Below are 17,865 nucleotides of genomic sequence, written 5' to 3'. Positions count from 1 at the left end.
CAAATCTTTTGTTTTTGGTCCTTAGTCAATAAGATGCCTAGGTATTTCTATGGTCTAAGACTGAGGAGCAGAGTGAAATAGGGGAACAAGTTTGTGAACAGGCAAGTCCTAACAGGGGAGAGATACATATATCCATAGAGACAGATTTAAAGTATGTAGAATGTGAGAAGTGAGGAGACTGATCACAGTTTGCTGGTGTTGGGATAATATATTAAAGCTTAGGTGGAATAAAGATCTTCATTTCATACCCTGTACCAACCGTATTCACCAATATTTTAAAAAATTAAGCCATATAATAATTTACAGCAGTTTGTAGATCATTATTTGATTTCAGGGAGGGAAGGCTTTTTTAGACGTAAAGTAGAAGACACCATAAAGGCTATGAAAATTTAAACTTGTAGTATATTTTTTTAAGAGAATTAAGGTAACATTTGCATTATTTTTGACAAGTATGTATCACATAGGAGAAGGCAATGGCACCCACTCTAGTACACTTGCCTGGAAAATCCCATGGATGGAGGAGCCTGGTGGGCTGCAGTCCATGGGGTTGCTAGGAGTTGGACACGACTGAGCTACTTCACTTTCTCTTTTCACTTTCATGCATTGGAGAAGGAAATGGCAACCCACTCCAGTGTTCTTGCCTGGAGAATCCCAGGGACGGGGGAGCCTGGTGTGCTGCCATCTCTGGGGTCGCACAGAGTCGGACACGACTGAAGTGACTTAGCATAGCATAGCATGTATCACATATGTCACCTTTACATTTGATAGATGTACATACATGTGTACGTAGATTAAAATAGTCCAGATGAACAAGAGTATGATCTGTAAACACAACATAATGGCTAAAAAGAATTTGAGTGATAAAAACCAGATTACAAAATTCTACGTACAGAATCGTACTATTTTAAAAGATACACAAATAATCCTAAATAGATTCTTTAGATATTTACAGGTGGATAGGTGGGAAGGATAAGCATCAAACTAATACTGATGATTACTTCTGGGAAAGAAGAGCTCTTTAAAAACAAAAACACTCACAAAGTTACCATCACAGTAGAAAAAACCAATTTTTAAAAGTATCTTTAAATAGCTAGTGTTCACATTATCCTATTTGTCCTTTCTTTGGTAAGTAGTATGTTTGAATATGGATTCACATAAGATCTTTATATTGCTACTGGTTTATATGTGTTTTAATTTTTTTTTAAATTCTTGTGTTGAATGTTTTTTATTCCCTGTATCTTTTTCTTTTTAAAAACTGAAATATAGTTGATATGCAATATTATGTTAGTTTCAGGTGTACTGAATAGTGATCTGATATTTGCATATGTTATGAAATGATCACCACAATAAATCTGATAACCATCTGTTCCCATACTAAGTTGTTGCAATATTTTTGACCATATTCCTTATGCTGTATATTGCATCCCTGTGATGTATTTATTTTATAACCAGAAGTTTTTACCTGTTAATCCCTGTCACAAGTCCCACCCCCACCTCACTTTGCACTTCAAAACAGTACCACTGTTTTGTATTTTGTATCTGTGTTTCTGTTTTCATTTTTTTGTTTTGTTTTGTTTTTTAGGATTCCACATATAAATGAGATTATACAGTATTTGTCTTTCTCTGACATTTTCTAGATTCATCCATGTAGTTGAAAATGGCAAGGTTTCGTTTTCTTATTTGTCACTGAGTAATATTCCATCGTATATATCTTCTTTATTCATTCATCTATTAAATCTTTTAAATATAGTTTCCTCTGTCCCTTCTTTGCAGTTTTTAATTGAATAAAAGATTGTCTTTCAAGTTTCCCATAGTTTCAGTTTTGTTGATTTGCAACTCTGGTGTTAGTTAACATGTTCCTCTGCTTTAATTTTCCTGTGAGTTGATGGTTAGATTGTCAGGCTTGATCAGATTCAGGATCTTTTTATTTTTATTTATTTGTTAGGTTAGTGTAGACGTAATTATGGTTTGGGACTGTGAGTTTTAAATCAATACAACTAGGTTCAAACATATCTTTATTAATTAAAATAAGAACTGTTACAATCAGCACATTTTTGCCAACAAGAAATAAGTTTGCTTATTCTTGTAGCATAAAAATCCATGCTTTGGGATTCAACGAAATCTTGGAAAGCATTTTCTTCTTCCTGCTGATTGTGGAAGCGTTTTCCCTACAAAAAAGTTGTCAAGATGCTTGAAGAAGTGGTATTTGGTGGCAAGAGGTCAGGCGAATGTGGCAGATGAAGCAAAACTTCATAGTTCAACTTTTGAAGTGTTGGTCGTGCAGTGTGCAGTCGGGTGTTGTCATGGAGAAGAACTGGACCCCTTCTTTTGACCAATGCTGGTGGCAGGGGTTGCAGTTTTCAGTGCTTCTCATCAATTTGTTGAGCATACTTCTCAGATGTAATGATTTTGCCAGGATTCAGAAAGCTATAGTGGATAAGATGGGCAGCAGACCACCAAACAATGACCGTGATCTTTTGGTGCCAGTTTGGCTTTGGGAAGTGCCTTGGAGCTTCTTAGTCCAGCTACCAAGCTGATCATCACTGGTTGTCATATAAAATCCACTTTTCATTGCATGTCATAATCCAGTCGAGGAGAAGGCAGTGGCACCCCACTCCAGTACTCTTGCCTGGAAAATCCCATGGACAGAGGACCCTGGTGGGCCGCAGTCCATGGGTCGCTAAGAGTTGGACACGACTGAGTGACTTCACTTTCTTTCACTTTCCTGCATTGGGGAAGGAAATGGCAACCCACTCCAGTGTTCTTGCCTGGAGAATCCCAGGGACAGGGGAGCCTGGTGGGCTGCCATCTATGGGGTTGCACAGAGTCGGACACGACTGAAGCGACTTAGCAGCAGCAGCAGCATAATCCAATCAAGAAATGGTTCGTTGTTTGTTCCGTAGAATAAGGGAAGACAACGTTCAAAATGATGATTTTAAAGAAATTTTTGGTCAGCTCATGAGGCATCCACTTATCAGGCTTTTTCACCTTTCCAGTTTGTTTCAAATGCCAAACAACCGTAGAATGGTCAACTTTTGAGTTCTTCTGCAACCTGTTGTGCAGTTGTAAGAGGATCAGGTTTGATAATCCTCTCAATTGGTTGTTGTCAACTTCCGATGGCCAGCCACTGTGCTCCTCATCTTCAGGACTCTTGTCTCCCTTTCAAAACTACTTGAACCACTACTACACTGTATGTTCATTAGCAGTTCCTGGGCCAAATGTGTTGCTGATGTTATGAGTTGTCTCTGCTGTTTTATGACCCATTTTGAACTCAAATAAGAAAATTACTCGAATTTGCTTTTTTGTGTAACATCATTTCCATAGTCTAAAATAAGTATAAAATAAGTAATAAGTTATTAGCAAAAAAAAACCCATAAAGCGAGAAATGCACAGTAAAATGATGTATAAGATAACCTCATTTAGAATGTAGTCCAATATCAAATGGCAAATTTCAACAGTGCAAAAACCATTATTACTTTGCACCAACCTGATATTTTAAAAATTTATTTATATCTGTGCTGGGTCATCTGCTGCATGGGTTTTTCTCGTTGCAGCAAGTAGGGGCTTCTCTCTAGTTGTGGTATACGGCTTCTCATTGTGATGGCTTCTTGTTGCAGAACTCTGGCTCTAGGGCACGCAAGGTTCCATAGTCATGGCATGTGAGCTCTGTAGTTAATGGCTCTCGGGCTCTAGAGCACAAGCCCAGTAGTTGCGGTACACTCGATGTGGGATCTTCCTGGATCAGGGATTGAACCCTGGTGTCCTGCATTGGCAGGAATATTTTTTTACTGCTGAGCCACCAGGGAAGCCCTGCTTTTTTATTTTTATTTTTGAGAGGTGGAGAGGAAGAAGCAAGACTTTGATTTACCTGGTACAGATGATTCTTAATTTTCTTCATTGTGCTTGTCTGTGTTTTCCATGTGTTCAATAATTAATTGTTTTAAACAATTTTATTGAGATATAGTATGTTAAAATGTATGGATTTAAAATGTTACAGTAGATTTTTCCTCAACATTTTATCATGAAGATTTTCAAACACTGAAAGCTGAGAGAATTTTATAGTGAACACCCATGTACCCATCAGCTAGATTCTGCCAATAATATTTTGCTGTATTTGCTTATTGCTTGTCTACTCATCCCTTATATCTATCTGATTTTTAAATTTACTTCAAATTACAGAAATCGTATACTTCCTGTAAGTTGTTTCTGTCTTTTGGCTGTACTGAGCCACTGGCAGGACCTTAGTTGAGGGACTGAACCCTTGCCCTCAGCAGTGAAAGCTTGGAGCTCTAACCACTGGACTGACATTGAATTCCCTCCCCATAAGTATTTTAGTGTGCATATCTTTAGCTAGATTTCAATATTTACATGTAATTTTTTAAATTGAGGTAAAGTTTGCATAGCTAAAATTAAACACTTTGAAGTGTGCAGTTCAGAGTCATTTAGTACATTCATGGTATTATACAACCATTGCTTCTATTTACTTCCAAAACACTTCATTACCTGAAAAGGAAATCCTGTAGCTGTTAAGCAGTCACTGTCCATTCCCACCTTATCCTAGCCCCAGGCAGCCACCAATCTTCTTTCTGTCTCTATGGATTTACTTCTTCTGGATATTTCATATAAATGTAATCATTACAACATGTGGCTTTTTTGTGTTGGACTTCTTTGACTTAGCATGTTTTTGAGGTTCATCCACCTAATATTTACAGTTTTTAAGATAAGATTTACATACAACAAAATGCAAGATTTTAAGTGTACATTTGCTTCATTTTGGTAGAGTCATGCATGTGTGCAACCCAAACCCCTATCAAAATAAAGAATATTATACCATCATCACAGAAAGTTCCCTCTGCCTCTCCCCATTCGCCTTTCAGAGGCAAACCATTGTTGTGTTTTTTCCATCATAGATTAGTTTTGCCTGTTCTAAAACTTCATATAAATGGAATCGTATTGTGTGTACTCTTTCTGTAAGGCTTCATTCACCTAGGATATGTTTGAGACTCATCTATATTGTTGTATAGATGAGTAGCTGATTCCTTTTACCTGCTGAATAGGATTCCCCTGTATAAGTGTACTACAATTTGCCTGTCGTTTCACTTGTTGATGGCTGTTTTAAAGTGGCATCGGGGAGTATCATTGTCTTATTGTGTTCCAGGAAGACCAATTCTTGAACAAATAGAAATAAATGTAGACAAGAAATCTTTTCAATAATTTGAATGAAGCAGATATTTGATATTTTCTTTCCTCAAAGCATTTGGCCATCCAGTGCCACTGGTCTCAGAGGCCAGCAGTTATTGGAGATGTCCTTCAAGTCTACAGTGGGTCTGAAGGGAGGGCTATTATCTTCTGTGAGACCAAAAAGAATGTAACTGAAATGGCCATGAATCCACACATAAAACAGGTAAGTCTTTTTTCATGCTTTCTTTAACTGAGATTGTAGATTATGAATCACTGAGTGAAAAAGTCATGTCCTTTGCAATCTAGGTTTGATTGTCATTCTTAGAGTTGAGTCTAATTCAGAAAGATGTTAGAGCCAGCCTGTCATGATCTGTTAAGTCAGGATAGAATTCTCTCCATTTTTTTTTTTTAATATAAGATTTCTAAATCCTCTTGCAACTGTTTATTTATTTGGCTATGCTGGATCTTAGTTGCAGCATGTGAGATCTTTAGTTGCAGCTTATGGGATCTAGTTCTCTGCCCAGAGATCGGCATGTGGAGTCTTAGCTGCTTGACCACCAGGAAAATCCTGAATTCTATCCGTTTTCGTCAGAAGTTTTCTTCAGTTCAGTTCAGTCGCTCAGTCGTGTCTGACTCTTTGCCATCCCATGAATCACAGCACGCCAGGCTTCCCTGTCCATTCTCATCCATCGGAGTTCACTCAAACTCCCATCCATCAAGTCGGTGATGCCATCTCATCCTCTGTCATCCCCTTTTCCTCCTGCCCCCAATCCCTCCCAGCATCAGAGTCTTTTCCAATGAGTCAACTCTTCGTATGAGGTGGCCAAAGTACTGGAGTTTCAGCTTTAGCATCATTCCTTCCAAAGAACACCCAAGACTGATCTCCTTTAGAATGGACTGGTTGGATCTCCTTGCAGTCCAAGGGACTCTCAAGAGTCTCCTCCAACACCACAGTTCAAAAGCATCAATTCTTCGGCACCCAGCTTTCTTCACAGTCCAACTCTCACCTCCATACATGACCACTGGAAAAACCATAGCCTTGACTAGATGGACCTTTGTTGGCAAAGTAACGTCTCTGCTTTTCAATATGCTATCTAGGTTGGTCATAACTTTTCTTCCAAGGAATGAGCGTCTTTTAATTTCATGGCTGCAATCACCATCCGCAGTGATTTTGGAGCCCCCAAAAATAAAGTCTGACACTGTTTCCCCATCTATTTCCCATGAAGTGATGGGACCGGATGCCATGATCTTCGTTTTCTGAATGTTGAGCTTTAAGCCAACTTTTTCACTCTCCTCTTTCACTTTCATCAAGAGGCTTTTGAGTTCCTCTTCACTCTCTGCCATAAGGGTGGTGTCATCTGCATATTTGAGGTTATTGATATTTCTCCTGGCAATCTTGATTCCAGCTTGTGCTTCTTCCAGCCCAGCGTTTCTCATGATGTACTCTGCATAGTAGTTAAATAAGCAGGGTGACAATATACAACCTTGACGTACTCCTTTTCCTATTTGGAAGTTTTCTTAAGACTTTGCAAATGTGATCTTGAAAACACAAGAGTGAAACAAGATGAGTTTCTATGGATAAGAGTGGGTAATGTTGTAGAGTTGTGTATAAGTTGAAATGCAAATATTTACTGAGTGAATGGGTCAGAACGCTAAATCCTTATGTCTTTTTTAAGTTTTTATAACAGAAAATTTCAAACTTATCTAAGACATATACAGAAGTTGACAGTGTAATGAACCCCTGTGTATTCGTTTTTCAGCTGCAACAATTATTTTATCCAAATGCCCCCTCACTTGTTGTGCTTGAATTATTCTGATGCAAATGCTAGATAACATGTTATTATACCCAGAAATAATTTGGGTATGTATTTCTAAAACAAAAGGGTTATTTTTTTCAAAACTCACAATACTGTTAATGACATCTAAAAAATTAATAGTAATTAATATCTTCAAATAACAGTCTTCAAATTCTCAGTGGCCTCATGCATACATGCTTTGTTTTTCTTTTATGGCTTGTTTTTTTTTTTAATCTGAATCCAAATAAGTGATTTCATTAAATCTCTTCAATACATGGATTCCTCTATTTCTTCTATAGCTTTTTAAATTATTTAAGAAACCAAGTTTTCATGAGTGATACCATTTAACAGAAAGCAGTATGCTGCTGTTTTCTGTATTTCCTGTAAATTGAGGTTGGTTTGTTTGTGCACATTTATTTCACAGATGATATACTTCCATCAGGAGGTATGTAACATCTACTTCTTTTTCCTTTTTATGATTTTAACCTATATTGATAACAACACCATTGGCCTTTGTGTCAATGTCTCTTCAGTCATTTTTGCTGTCACTTAGTATCTAGAAGATTCCCAAGGAAGGGCTCATGATTCACTTTTCACTCTCATGCATTGGAGAAGGAAATGGCAACCCACTGCAGTGTTCTTGCCTGGAGAATCCCAGGGACAGAGGAGCCTGGTAGGCTGCCGTCTTGGGTCGCACAGAGTCGGACACGACTGAAGCGACTTAGTAGTGGTAGTATTGATGATAGCTTGTTTGTAACTTTAAAATCATTTTGGATGGATTTAAAATTCTTGGTTTACCTTTTCCTTCAATATCTTACATATGTTTTCCATTGGAATAAAGCATACTATAAAAAGTCTGATGCCAGTCTGATTTTTTTCCTGTTATAAGTGATTGATTTAGTTTTTTTGCCTGAATACAAGTGTTTTTTCCTTTTCCTTAAAAAATCAGTAGTTACACTAGAATATATTTCGGTGTTGTTCACTTTTTATGAATGCACAGTGCACATAATTTGTAGTTTCAAATGTATGTATTTTTAAATGTCAACAAAATTTCTTGAATTCTAATTTTTCTGGTATTTGGTTTGTCTGATTGCTTTGGTTTTTTTCTTCAAGGACTCCTGTTATACATATGTTGGCTCTTTTTTCCTCTCTCCTTTATCACTTGATAACAAATTTTTTAATCTTTATTTAAATTTTCAAACTTTTCAAAATTAAGGCATCATTTGTTGTGTTCAATCAGTCTTGTATTCCTTCCAGTGTAGTCTTCATTTGTGAAAAGTCTTTGCCTTTTATTTCTACTTCTTTGAGTCATTTCATCCCATTATTTTACTTTTTCTCATTCTGATTTTTCTTGTTCTCTCATGTATCAATATTTAAAAATTTTCTTCTAGGTCATTCAGAAATACAATATGTACTCTTTATCTGTTTTGCAGGCATTCCTTTCTAGAGCTCTTTCATTGTTTTGGTGAATATTTTTATTTGTCCCATTATAATTACTTTCTATAGTATTTAACCATAACCTGTTCTGTTGCTCATTTTTAGATGGGATTAATCTTTTCAAACTTTTGATGGGGAGCTATGGGTCAGAATAGTTTTCTCGCTTCACAGGTCTAGAGCTGCTGTTTTTATTTTTGATAGTATTTAAGAATACAGTCTACAAAGTATATCTCAATAAAGCTGTTTAAAAAAAGTCTCCCACTTTTTGAGCTCTGATTGATTTTCCCTTCACTTTCATCTGAGTCATCTCTTTCCTTTGCTTCTGGGATCCCTGTCATCCTCAGTTTGAATTTTAGGTCCAATAATTTCTTAGTGCAGGGCTTTGTCCCTGCAAAGAAGCATTGGTTTGTTAGTTTGAGAGTTCATTTGGGCCCAGACTGTTTCAGGCTTTTTCAGCAAAATTTCTTGAATTCTAATTTTTTTGGTATTTGGTTTCACACTTTACCTCTGGCTCCTCATGATCACCCTTAAATGTGTAAGAATTCTACCAGTTTCAACTGACTTTCTCAAATTATGCTTTCCCCATTATGCTTTCTGGGGAATATCTTTGTGTTCTTAGGGCTAGCAAACCCCTCCCCCACCCCAGTAGGTTTTTGTCTCTACCTGCTTATGTTTGGAAACCATGAAAATACCTTGTCGCTAAATTTTGTCATAGATGTTTGTGGAAAAGTATATTTGCTTTTGACTTTAAAAAAAGTATCTTTTCTTGAAACAGTTCTCCTAACTTGGGTTCCATGATATCACACAGGTTTTCTTCCTTCTTCCCTGGCTAATCTTTCCCAACTTTGTTGAAGTCTTTTTATATTTTTACTTGCACTTTAAATACTGGCATTCCTCACAGTTCTACTTCTGTAATTGTTCTCGCTTATTAACATGTTCTTTCTGTGTATAGTGATTAGTTGCACTTTGGAGTCAGAACACAATATAAATTCCAATTGTGTTATTTCCTGGCTCTGTAACCTGGGGCAAATCACTTCATATTTCACTGCCCATGTTCCCATTTTAAAAATTGGTATTAATTTTTTAATATACTTTTAAGACGAAATAAGGTGTTTATTCAGTGCTTTTCTTATAACAAGCAGTCAATAAGTACAGAAATATAGACGTATAGGTGTGGAATTCCCTGGTGGTCTAGTGGTTAGGACTAAGTATTGTTAAATAGATAAATAGATAAATGTAACTTAATCACTCCTATTGTGAAGTAGTGAAAGTCAGTCGGTCGTGTCTGACTCTTGGGACCCCATGGACTGTAGCCACAAGGTTCCTCTGTCCATGGGATTCTCCAGGCAAGAATACTGGAGTGGGTTGCCATGTCCTTCTCCAAAGGTGATCAGCTTAAGTCAGGTTTAAATCCCTTATGTGTTTACCGATGGCATTTTGTTGATGCTGATCACCACAGTTCTTTCTCTGAACTACCATACTACAATGCCCTGTAATTTTTTTTTTTAAAGGAGGCGGGTGTTTAAAAATGGACTCATTTGTTGGTTTTTTAAGACATTTCCACATAATGTTACTAGTGAGCTAATGATGGAATTCAGCTTGCCCAGGCCATTCTTCAAAGCAAGCTGCTTTATATAACTTTCCCAATTGTGCTAGAATTTTGGAGTTAACTAGCAACAAGCCTGAAAATTTGGTTATGTATATAAGTACAAAGCTGGGTCATCAAATCCCTGTTCTGGCCCTCAACCCAGTGCATTTCAACTAAGGCGTCATCTACCTCCTTCTTAACGTTTATCAGACACTTGAATAAGAAACGTCCAGCCACTCCTTGGAGATGGTTCCCTTTTTCAGACACTGGGCTGCTGAAGGGCTCAGGAGCCTCATGGTCCTGGGCTCCATTACTAGAGCCTTTACAACCTTCCAGAACCTCCATGCCCCCCTTTTCCTCACTCCTTTCATCCTCTGTGGGTTCTGGGTTTTCCTCCTGGGAAAGCGAGTCCTGGCTGGGGCTGTGGCCCCCCACAGTGGCAGACTCGCCTTCCGGTGGAGCAGGACCCCCCAGGGCACTCTCCTGGGGGGCCTGGGCCTGACTACTGCCAGACTCTTTGGGGGCAGACTTTTTCTCTTCCAAGGCTTCGATCACGTTCTTGGGAGCTAGGGGCACTTCTCTCAGTTGTCTCACTCGGTCTCTTTTCTTCCTCCTTAAGTGAATCCAGGAGTTTTCTAGGGCTGTTAGGAAAAGGCTGATTTCCTCCTTTCCACAGGGAACTCATTTATGCTGGACCTTTAGATCAGTGAGGATTTTTTCAACCCATGTTGTCACAACCACGATGCCTTCCACTGTCTCAGGGCCCAGAGATGGCGCTTTGAGGGCTAGTTCTTTCATCACAGACCCGAGGACTACAAACGTAATGGGCTTCCTTGGCTTCTCTAGTTTTCTTCGCTTACTAGGTGGTAATGGTACTGTTAGTCATCATAAAAACTCCAAGCCAAAGCCCATCTCATTGTCTGACCCTGGCAGAATTCAGTATAGGTGACTTTAGGAACCCCTTGTATGCGAAGTTCTTCCTTCAGAGGAGCCAGGCTGCATTTTTTCCCCAGCATACGGCTATACCATCTTAATCTTTTTTTAAGCTGTAAACTGTTGTGGATGATCCTTTTAACAAACTCTAATTTACCTCCTTCTGCCATGATCTTTGTGCTTCCTCCTGTATTTACAGAACTGGGTAGGGGTCTTCAAGGATTTCGAGAATTCACTCAGAATTCACTCCCTTGGCTTCCAACTGATTGGCAAAAAAGGCAGGGTTGCACATGCAAAAGTCATAAGTATCTCAGATTCTTCTTTAAGAGCATCCATCAGGAGTGTCTTCTGTAGTACTTTAACTACTTTTATAAGATCAGATAAGTGGCTCCAGTCATATGTGTATATGCTATTTGTTTATAAACTTCTTTTTATAATACGATTTTACAATAGCTATTAAAATGTTAAATGTTTGTAATTTTTGACCTAGGAATTCAACTTCTAGACATGTAATCTACTGAAATTATACATATACTGAGGGATCTGGAGATACAGTACAAGGTTATTCACTATAGCCTTGTTTCTAAAGGTGAAAGTTTGGATCCTACCCAAATGTTCATTAGTAGGGTATTGCTAAAATAAATGATACTGGGAATTTCCTGGCAATCCAGTGGTTAGCACTCAAGAGCTTTCACTGCTGAGGCTGGGCTGAGTCCCTGGGGGGGAAACTAAGATTGCATGTGTCGCAGCCGGAAAGAAAAGAAGATACTGTAGCCATATGAAGAAATCATATGTAGTTTTAAAAAATTAAGTAGATGTGTATCTATGGCTAAGATACAACAAATTTAGAAGGTAGGTTGTAAAACCATGCATATATAGTATAATCTCTTTTTTTTTTTTTTAAGTTATTTATTTGGCTGCACTAGGTCTTTGTTGCAGCATGTGGGATCTTTAGTGTGGCTTGTGAACTCTTCATTGTAGCATGTGGGATCTAGTTCCCTGAGGAATCAAACCTAGGCTGCATACATTGAGAGTGCAGAGTCTTAGCCACTGGATCAGCAGGGAAGTCCCAGTATAATCCCATCTTTATAAATTCATAAAATTATATGCTAGGATTTGTGAGGTGTGTGTATTTCAAAAATAGTGTGTGGAGGAATATTTAGTGAACTGTTAGCAGTTACTTATTAGGAGACTGATATTAAGGAAAGCTTTTGCATTTTATGCTAAACGTTTTTCTGCATTGTTTGATTTTTAAAAACAATAAGCATGTATTTTTATAATTACCAGATTTAGAAACAACAACAAAAAGAGGAAGGACTTCCCTTTTTGTTGGTCCAGTGGTTAAGACTCCACACTTGCACTCCAGGGGTGCAGGTTCAGTCCCTGGTGGAGAACTACGATCCCACATGCTGCACGGTGCGGCCAAAGAAAAACAGCAACAAAAAGAGCACAGACTTCCTAGTATCTGGATGCTGTCACTGCTAACTATGTGCTATACACTTACTTTTCCTTTTTTTTCCAATAGAATGCCCAGTGTTTACATGGGGACATCGCTCAGTCACAAAGAGAAATTACACTGAAAGGCTTCAGAGAGGGTAGTTTTAAAGTTTTGGTGGCAACCAATGTGGCTGCCCGTGGTTTGGACATTCCTGAGGTTGACCTGGTGATTCAGAGTTCACCTCCGCAGGTAGGAAAGGAGTTTTTTTTCCCCCCAATTTTATTGAAAAATAATTCACATACATCACTGTGTAAGTTTAAGCCATAGTAGCACTATGCTTTGCTTTATATATGTTGTGAATTGATGCCCACAATAGGTTCAACTACCACCCACCTTCTCATATAGGTATAAAAGAAGAAAGTAATGATCTTTTAATTGAAAGTTTGTATCTTTTGACCACCTCCCTTCATTTCTCCTCCCCACCACCCTCTGTTTCTATGAGTTTAGTTTTTTTATTTGTTGTTGTTGTTTTTTAAATTCCATATGTAGGTGAGATCATACAGTATTTGTCTTTCTCTGACTTATTTCACTTAGCATATTGCCTTTAAGGTTCATCCATGTTGTCACAAATGGTAGGATTTCCTCTTTTTATGGCTGAGTAATATTCCATGTAAACCTTTTTATTTGTTTGTCTCTTGATGGACACAGGTTGGTTCTGTGTCTTGACTATTGTAAATAATGCTGCCGTGAACATAGGGGTGTGGATATCTTTTTGAATTAGTGTTTTCATATCCTTTGGATATACTCCTGGAAATGTAATACTGGATCATGTGGTCATTCTGTTTTTAACTTTTGAGGATCCTCCATATTGTTTTCCAACAGTGCATAAAGTTATCTTTTCTCCACTTCCACACCTGAATTAACAAATGTTAATCTGTTCTCTTTTGTCTTTTTGGTGATGGCCATTCTAATAGGTGTAAAGTTGATATTTCGTTGCGTTTTTACTTTGCAAGGAAATGAAATTTGATTTGGAGAAAATAAGAGTAGCTATATAAATTGCCTTTTATTTACAAGACTTTGCTTAGATTAAAAAATACATATGTTATCTATTCTTGCTCTTAGCCAGTTTTTGTTAGTGTAATGTTAAATCGATCAGAATCTGGTACCTTTGCAAATGATTAAGTTCTTTATTTACATTTGAAGTATGTAATCATGCAAGACAAGTATAAAAAGTTGCCATATAAAGAACCTTGGGATAGGCTGGATAAAAAGGTTTTAAATCTCATCCCTTTTACTGCAGAATTCAAGCATAAACATTCTCTGGAATATTGAAAAGAGCAACAGGATTGAAATAAAAATGTTATTATCCATAGTAGTAGTTGTTTCTAGTATTACTATTTGGTTGCTGGAATGACTGTTTAATTTGCCACATTTTTTAAGAAGAGTTACCTCTTTTATTTTTAGGATGTTGAGTCCTACATTCATCGCTCTGGACGCACAGGTCGAGCTGGCCGGACAGGGATCTGCATATGTTTTTATCAACCAAGAGAAAGAGGTCAATTACGATATGTGGAACAAAAAGCAGTAAGTAGAGTTAAATTATTTCAGGCTTATTATCTAAATGGTGCCTTAGAAAAGAGATCAGAGATCTTTTTATATTTGTTCTCACAAATAGATTTTATGACTTCTCCTTTAAGCTGCATTTGGATGTGAAGCATGTGGAGACCTAAATTTATATTAGCTGCAAGACTTTGTTTTAATACAGCTTTTATTATGAAGACAGAAGAGCTGACTTTCTCCCTTTTCCCTTGAATTTCTCCCTTGACTAAAATCAGTGCATTGTGATTTCAGTAACTCTTAGTCTGATATTGTAAATGGATGATTATGACATTATCTTGGTGTAATAGTCAAGATTATACGGAGAAATGTTACAACAGCCAGTTTCTACAAGAAATTACACATTTTTTGTGGTCTCGAGTTTTTGTAGTATTTTTCCTGTTTTTATTATGTATATTTTCATACATTATTTCACATACTTTGTACGATGAAGATAATAAGAAAAAATTTATTGTGAACAGCATCTTTTTTTAAAAATCAGCTGTTTTGTAACTGTAATTCCATGATTTGTAACTACAAGACAATTGAAAGAAAAATTTTTTTTCCATTTTTCTAGAATTTGTTATTGATGATTTATTAGGAAATCTTGTTCTGCTAGGGCTTGGAAATCTTTAAGTCCAAAAATGGAAATTCAACAATCTAGATTAATTTAGGAATTAATTGTAAAGACTTCCATTTTTCTTTAATGTAATTCTTTCATTTTCAGGGAATTACTTTTAAACGTGTAGGTGTTCCTTCTACAATGGATTTAGTTAAATCTAAAAGCATGGATGCCATCAGGTATGCTTTCTGACCTTGCTGAATGATTTTTTCTTTTGTATTAGGCTATACATTTTTAAGCTCTCCTAGTTGACATATCAGAAAATTTAATCACCAGTTTTACCAACAGACATTTAATTATATTAAAATATGAAAACATTGCTCTCTTTTCCCATTACTTCTTTTATCTTTAATCTTTCCCATTTGTCTTGACCAAGAAAATTTGCTGTTTTTGAACCGTAGGTCTTTGGCTTCTGTTTCTTATGCTGCTGTTGATTTTTTCCGACCATCAGCTCAGAGACTGATAGAAGAGAAGGGGGCAGTGGATGCGCTGGCTGCAGCGTTAGCCCACATCTCTGGCGCGTCAAGTTTTGAACCACGATCTTTGATCACCTCCGATAAGGTAGAAATCTGTGAGAAAATTGTATGTGGTTGAGAAAGATTAAAACTGAACCATAGATATTTATCTGGAGAGAAATATAGGACATCTTTACTTTGCACAGTACTGTGTTAACTGAAACTTGTATACCAGAACCTGTTTTCTCATGGAGCCATGCAAATCGAGAAATAGACTCCAGCTAACATCAGTTCAGTTCAGTTCAGTCGCTCAGTCGTGTCTGACTCTTTGCGACCCCATGAATCGCAGCACGCCAGGCCTCCCTGTCCATCACCAACTCCCGGAGTTCACTCAAACTCACATCCATCGAGTCGGTGATGCAATCCAGCCATCTCATCCTCTGTCATCCCCTTCTCCTCCTGCCCCCAATCCCTCCCAGCATCAGAGTCTTTTCCAATGAGTCAACTCTTCGCATGAGGTGGCCACAGTATTGGAGTTTCAGCTTCAGCATCAGTCCTTCCAATGAACACCCAGAACTGATCTCCTTTAGGATGGACTGGTTGGATCTCCCTGCAGTCCAAGGGAATCTCAAGAGTCTTCTCCAACACAGCAGTTCAAAAGCACCAATTCTTCGGCGCTCAGCTTTCTTCACCGTCCAACTCACCTCCATACATGACCACAGGAAAAACCATAGCCTTGACTAGACAGACCTTTGTTGGCAAAGTAACATCTCTGCTTTTCAATATGCTATCTAGGTTGGTCATAACTTTCCTTTCAAGGAGTAAGCGTCTTTTAATTTCATGGCTGCAGTCACCATCTGCAGTGATTTTGGAGCCCCCAAAAATAAAGTCTGACACTGTTTCCACTGTTTCCCCATCTATTTGCCATGAAGTGAAGGGACCAGATGCCATGATCTTTGTTTTCTGAATGTTGAGCTTTAAGCCAACTTTTTCACTCTCTTCTTTCACTTTCATCAAAAGGCTTTTTAGTTCTTCTTCACTTTCTGCCATAAGGGTGGTGTCATCTGCATATCTGAGGTTATTGATATTTCTCCTGGTAGTCTTGATCCCAGCTTGTGCTTCTTCCAGCCCAGCGTTTCTCCCATGCAAAGTAAGGATTGCCTGTATATGTGGAGAGTATGTGTATGTATATAAAACACCATCTGACCTGTCCCCCTGCCAGGTCAGTATCAGATATCAAACCATACCAGAGCCATGTATTCCCATTATAAAAAGTATATTTTACTCTGTAATTAGTAAGAAATCCATGGGGTGTTATTTTAGCACTGAGCAAATACTTTATCCCTAATAACCCACCAGATGCTTCTCAAGAAAACTTAAACCACATTTCTTAAGGAAACATTAAGGTACACTTTTTAAGTCATCAAATTTGTTGGCATAAAACTATTCATAATATTTCATCATTACCATTGTAATATCTTTTTTTTTACTTAAATATTTTTAATTGAAGGATAATTGCTTTATAGTATTTGTTTCATATTTGCCATACATCAACATAAGGTAGACTTTTAAACCTAAGAAGTATTTAAGAGGTCATCTAATCCCAACCTTTATCTAATAAAAAGAATCCTTCTTTGGCAGATGGGTCATCTAACCTCTGCTTAAATATCTTAGCAACAGGGTGTAGGTGGTTTTATATTTCTTTTATGGGTTAAAATCAAAATCCAAAGTCTTTACGAGGAATGTGCTGTCGGGTCTTCCCTTGCTACCTCTTTGGCCTCATCTCCTGTCACTCTCCCCTTGCTTGTTTCACCTATTGTAACCTACTTGCTGATACTCAAACATAAACTTAACCCTACACAAGGCCTTTGTGCTTGTTTGTATTATTCTGAATGTTCTTTTACTAATCTTGGCTCCCTCCTCCACTTCACTCGGCTTTCTATCAGGTTATTCTGAATGTTCTTTTACTAATCTTGGCTCCCTGCTCCACTTCACTCGGCTTTCTATCAGATTATTCTGCATGTTCTTTTACTAATCTTGGCTCCCTCCTCCACTTCACTCGGCTTTCTATCAGGTATCGCTGTATCAGAGGTCTTTCCCCATCACCCTGTCTAAGGTAGCGTATTCCTGCCTTTACTCTCTATTTTCCTTTTCTTCCCCTGCTTTATTTTTTTCCCATGATTCTTATTACTATGACATTATGTGTATTTACTTCTTTGTTACCTGTCTCCTCTCCCACCATTGGACTTCACTGGTGGCTCAGTGGTGAAGAATCTGACTGCCAAGCTGGAGACTTGGGTTTGATCCCCTTGGTCAGGAAGATTTCCTGGAAAAGGAAATGGCATGATCACTTCAGTGTTCTTGCCTGGGAAATCTCATGGACAGAGGAGCCTGGTGGGCTACAGAGTAGCAAAAGAGTTGGACACAAGTTAGCAACTAAACAGCAACAACTCCCATCATCATTCACTACCCCCACCCCAACCCCTTGCTACATGTACACTACAAGGTAACTCCCTGAGACAAAGGACTATTTACTGCTGAATCTCTAGCACCTAGGACAGTCTCTGGCACATATGTAGGGGGCACTTAACCATTTGTTACATCAATGCCTCCCTATATCTTCTTCATGTTGACTGTTTTGTTGTCCAGTGAACTTTTACAAAGCAAGTCATTTTTGCTCAAGTGTAGTCCTTCAAAAGTTTAAACAAGTTTATGTCCTCTTGTTTTTCCACTCAAAGCTAACCTTGAGTCCTTCAGCATTTCCTTAATTCTTCACTACCTTATCTTATCCCTGATGCTGTAGTTTGTATAATTTCCTC

At 37.8% G+C, this 17,865-nt stretch overlaps 1 protein-coding gene and 1 pseudogene across 6 annotated transcripts in view; one reads left to right on the top strand and one right to left on the bottom strand.

Moving 5' to 3' along the window:
* DDX50 (DExD-box helicase 50) overlaps nt 1-17,865 on the top strand; it is a 33,336-nt gene that overhangs the window by 10,322 nt on the left and 5,149 nt on the right. For all 6 annotated transcript variants that reach the window (XM_005907309.3, XM_070364507.1, XM_070364511.1 and 3 more), the window contains 5 exons: nt 5,255-5,404; nt 12,461-12,622; nt 13,838-13,957; nt 14,697-14,770; nt 14,993-15,152. In XM_005907309.3, the coding sequence (XP_005907371.1) occupies nt 5,255-5,404; nt 12,461-12,622; nt 13,838-13,957; nt 14,697-14,770; nt 14,993-15,152 (666 nt within the window). The remainder of the gene's footprint in view (nt 1-5,254; nt 5,405-12,460; nt 12,623-13,837; nt 13,958-14,696; nt 14,771-14,992; nt 15,153-17,865) is intronic.
* LOC102277728 (RNA N(6)-adenosine-methyltransferase METTL16 pseudogene) lies at nt 6,081-12,343 on the bottom strand (annotated as a pseudogene).

This window comes from Bos mutus, chromosome 28 (genome assembly GCF_027580195.1).
Source record: "Bos mutus isolate GX-2022 chromosome 28, NWIPB_WYAK_1.1, whole genome shotgun sequence".
NCBI classification, from domain to species: Eukaryota; Metazoa; Chordata; class Mammalia; order Artiodactyla; family Bovidae; genus Bos; species Bos mutus.
Note: the sequence above shows the minus strand (reverse complement) of the source record. Positions and strands in the feature narration are given on the sequence as shown.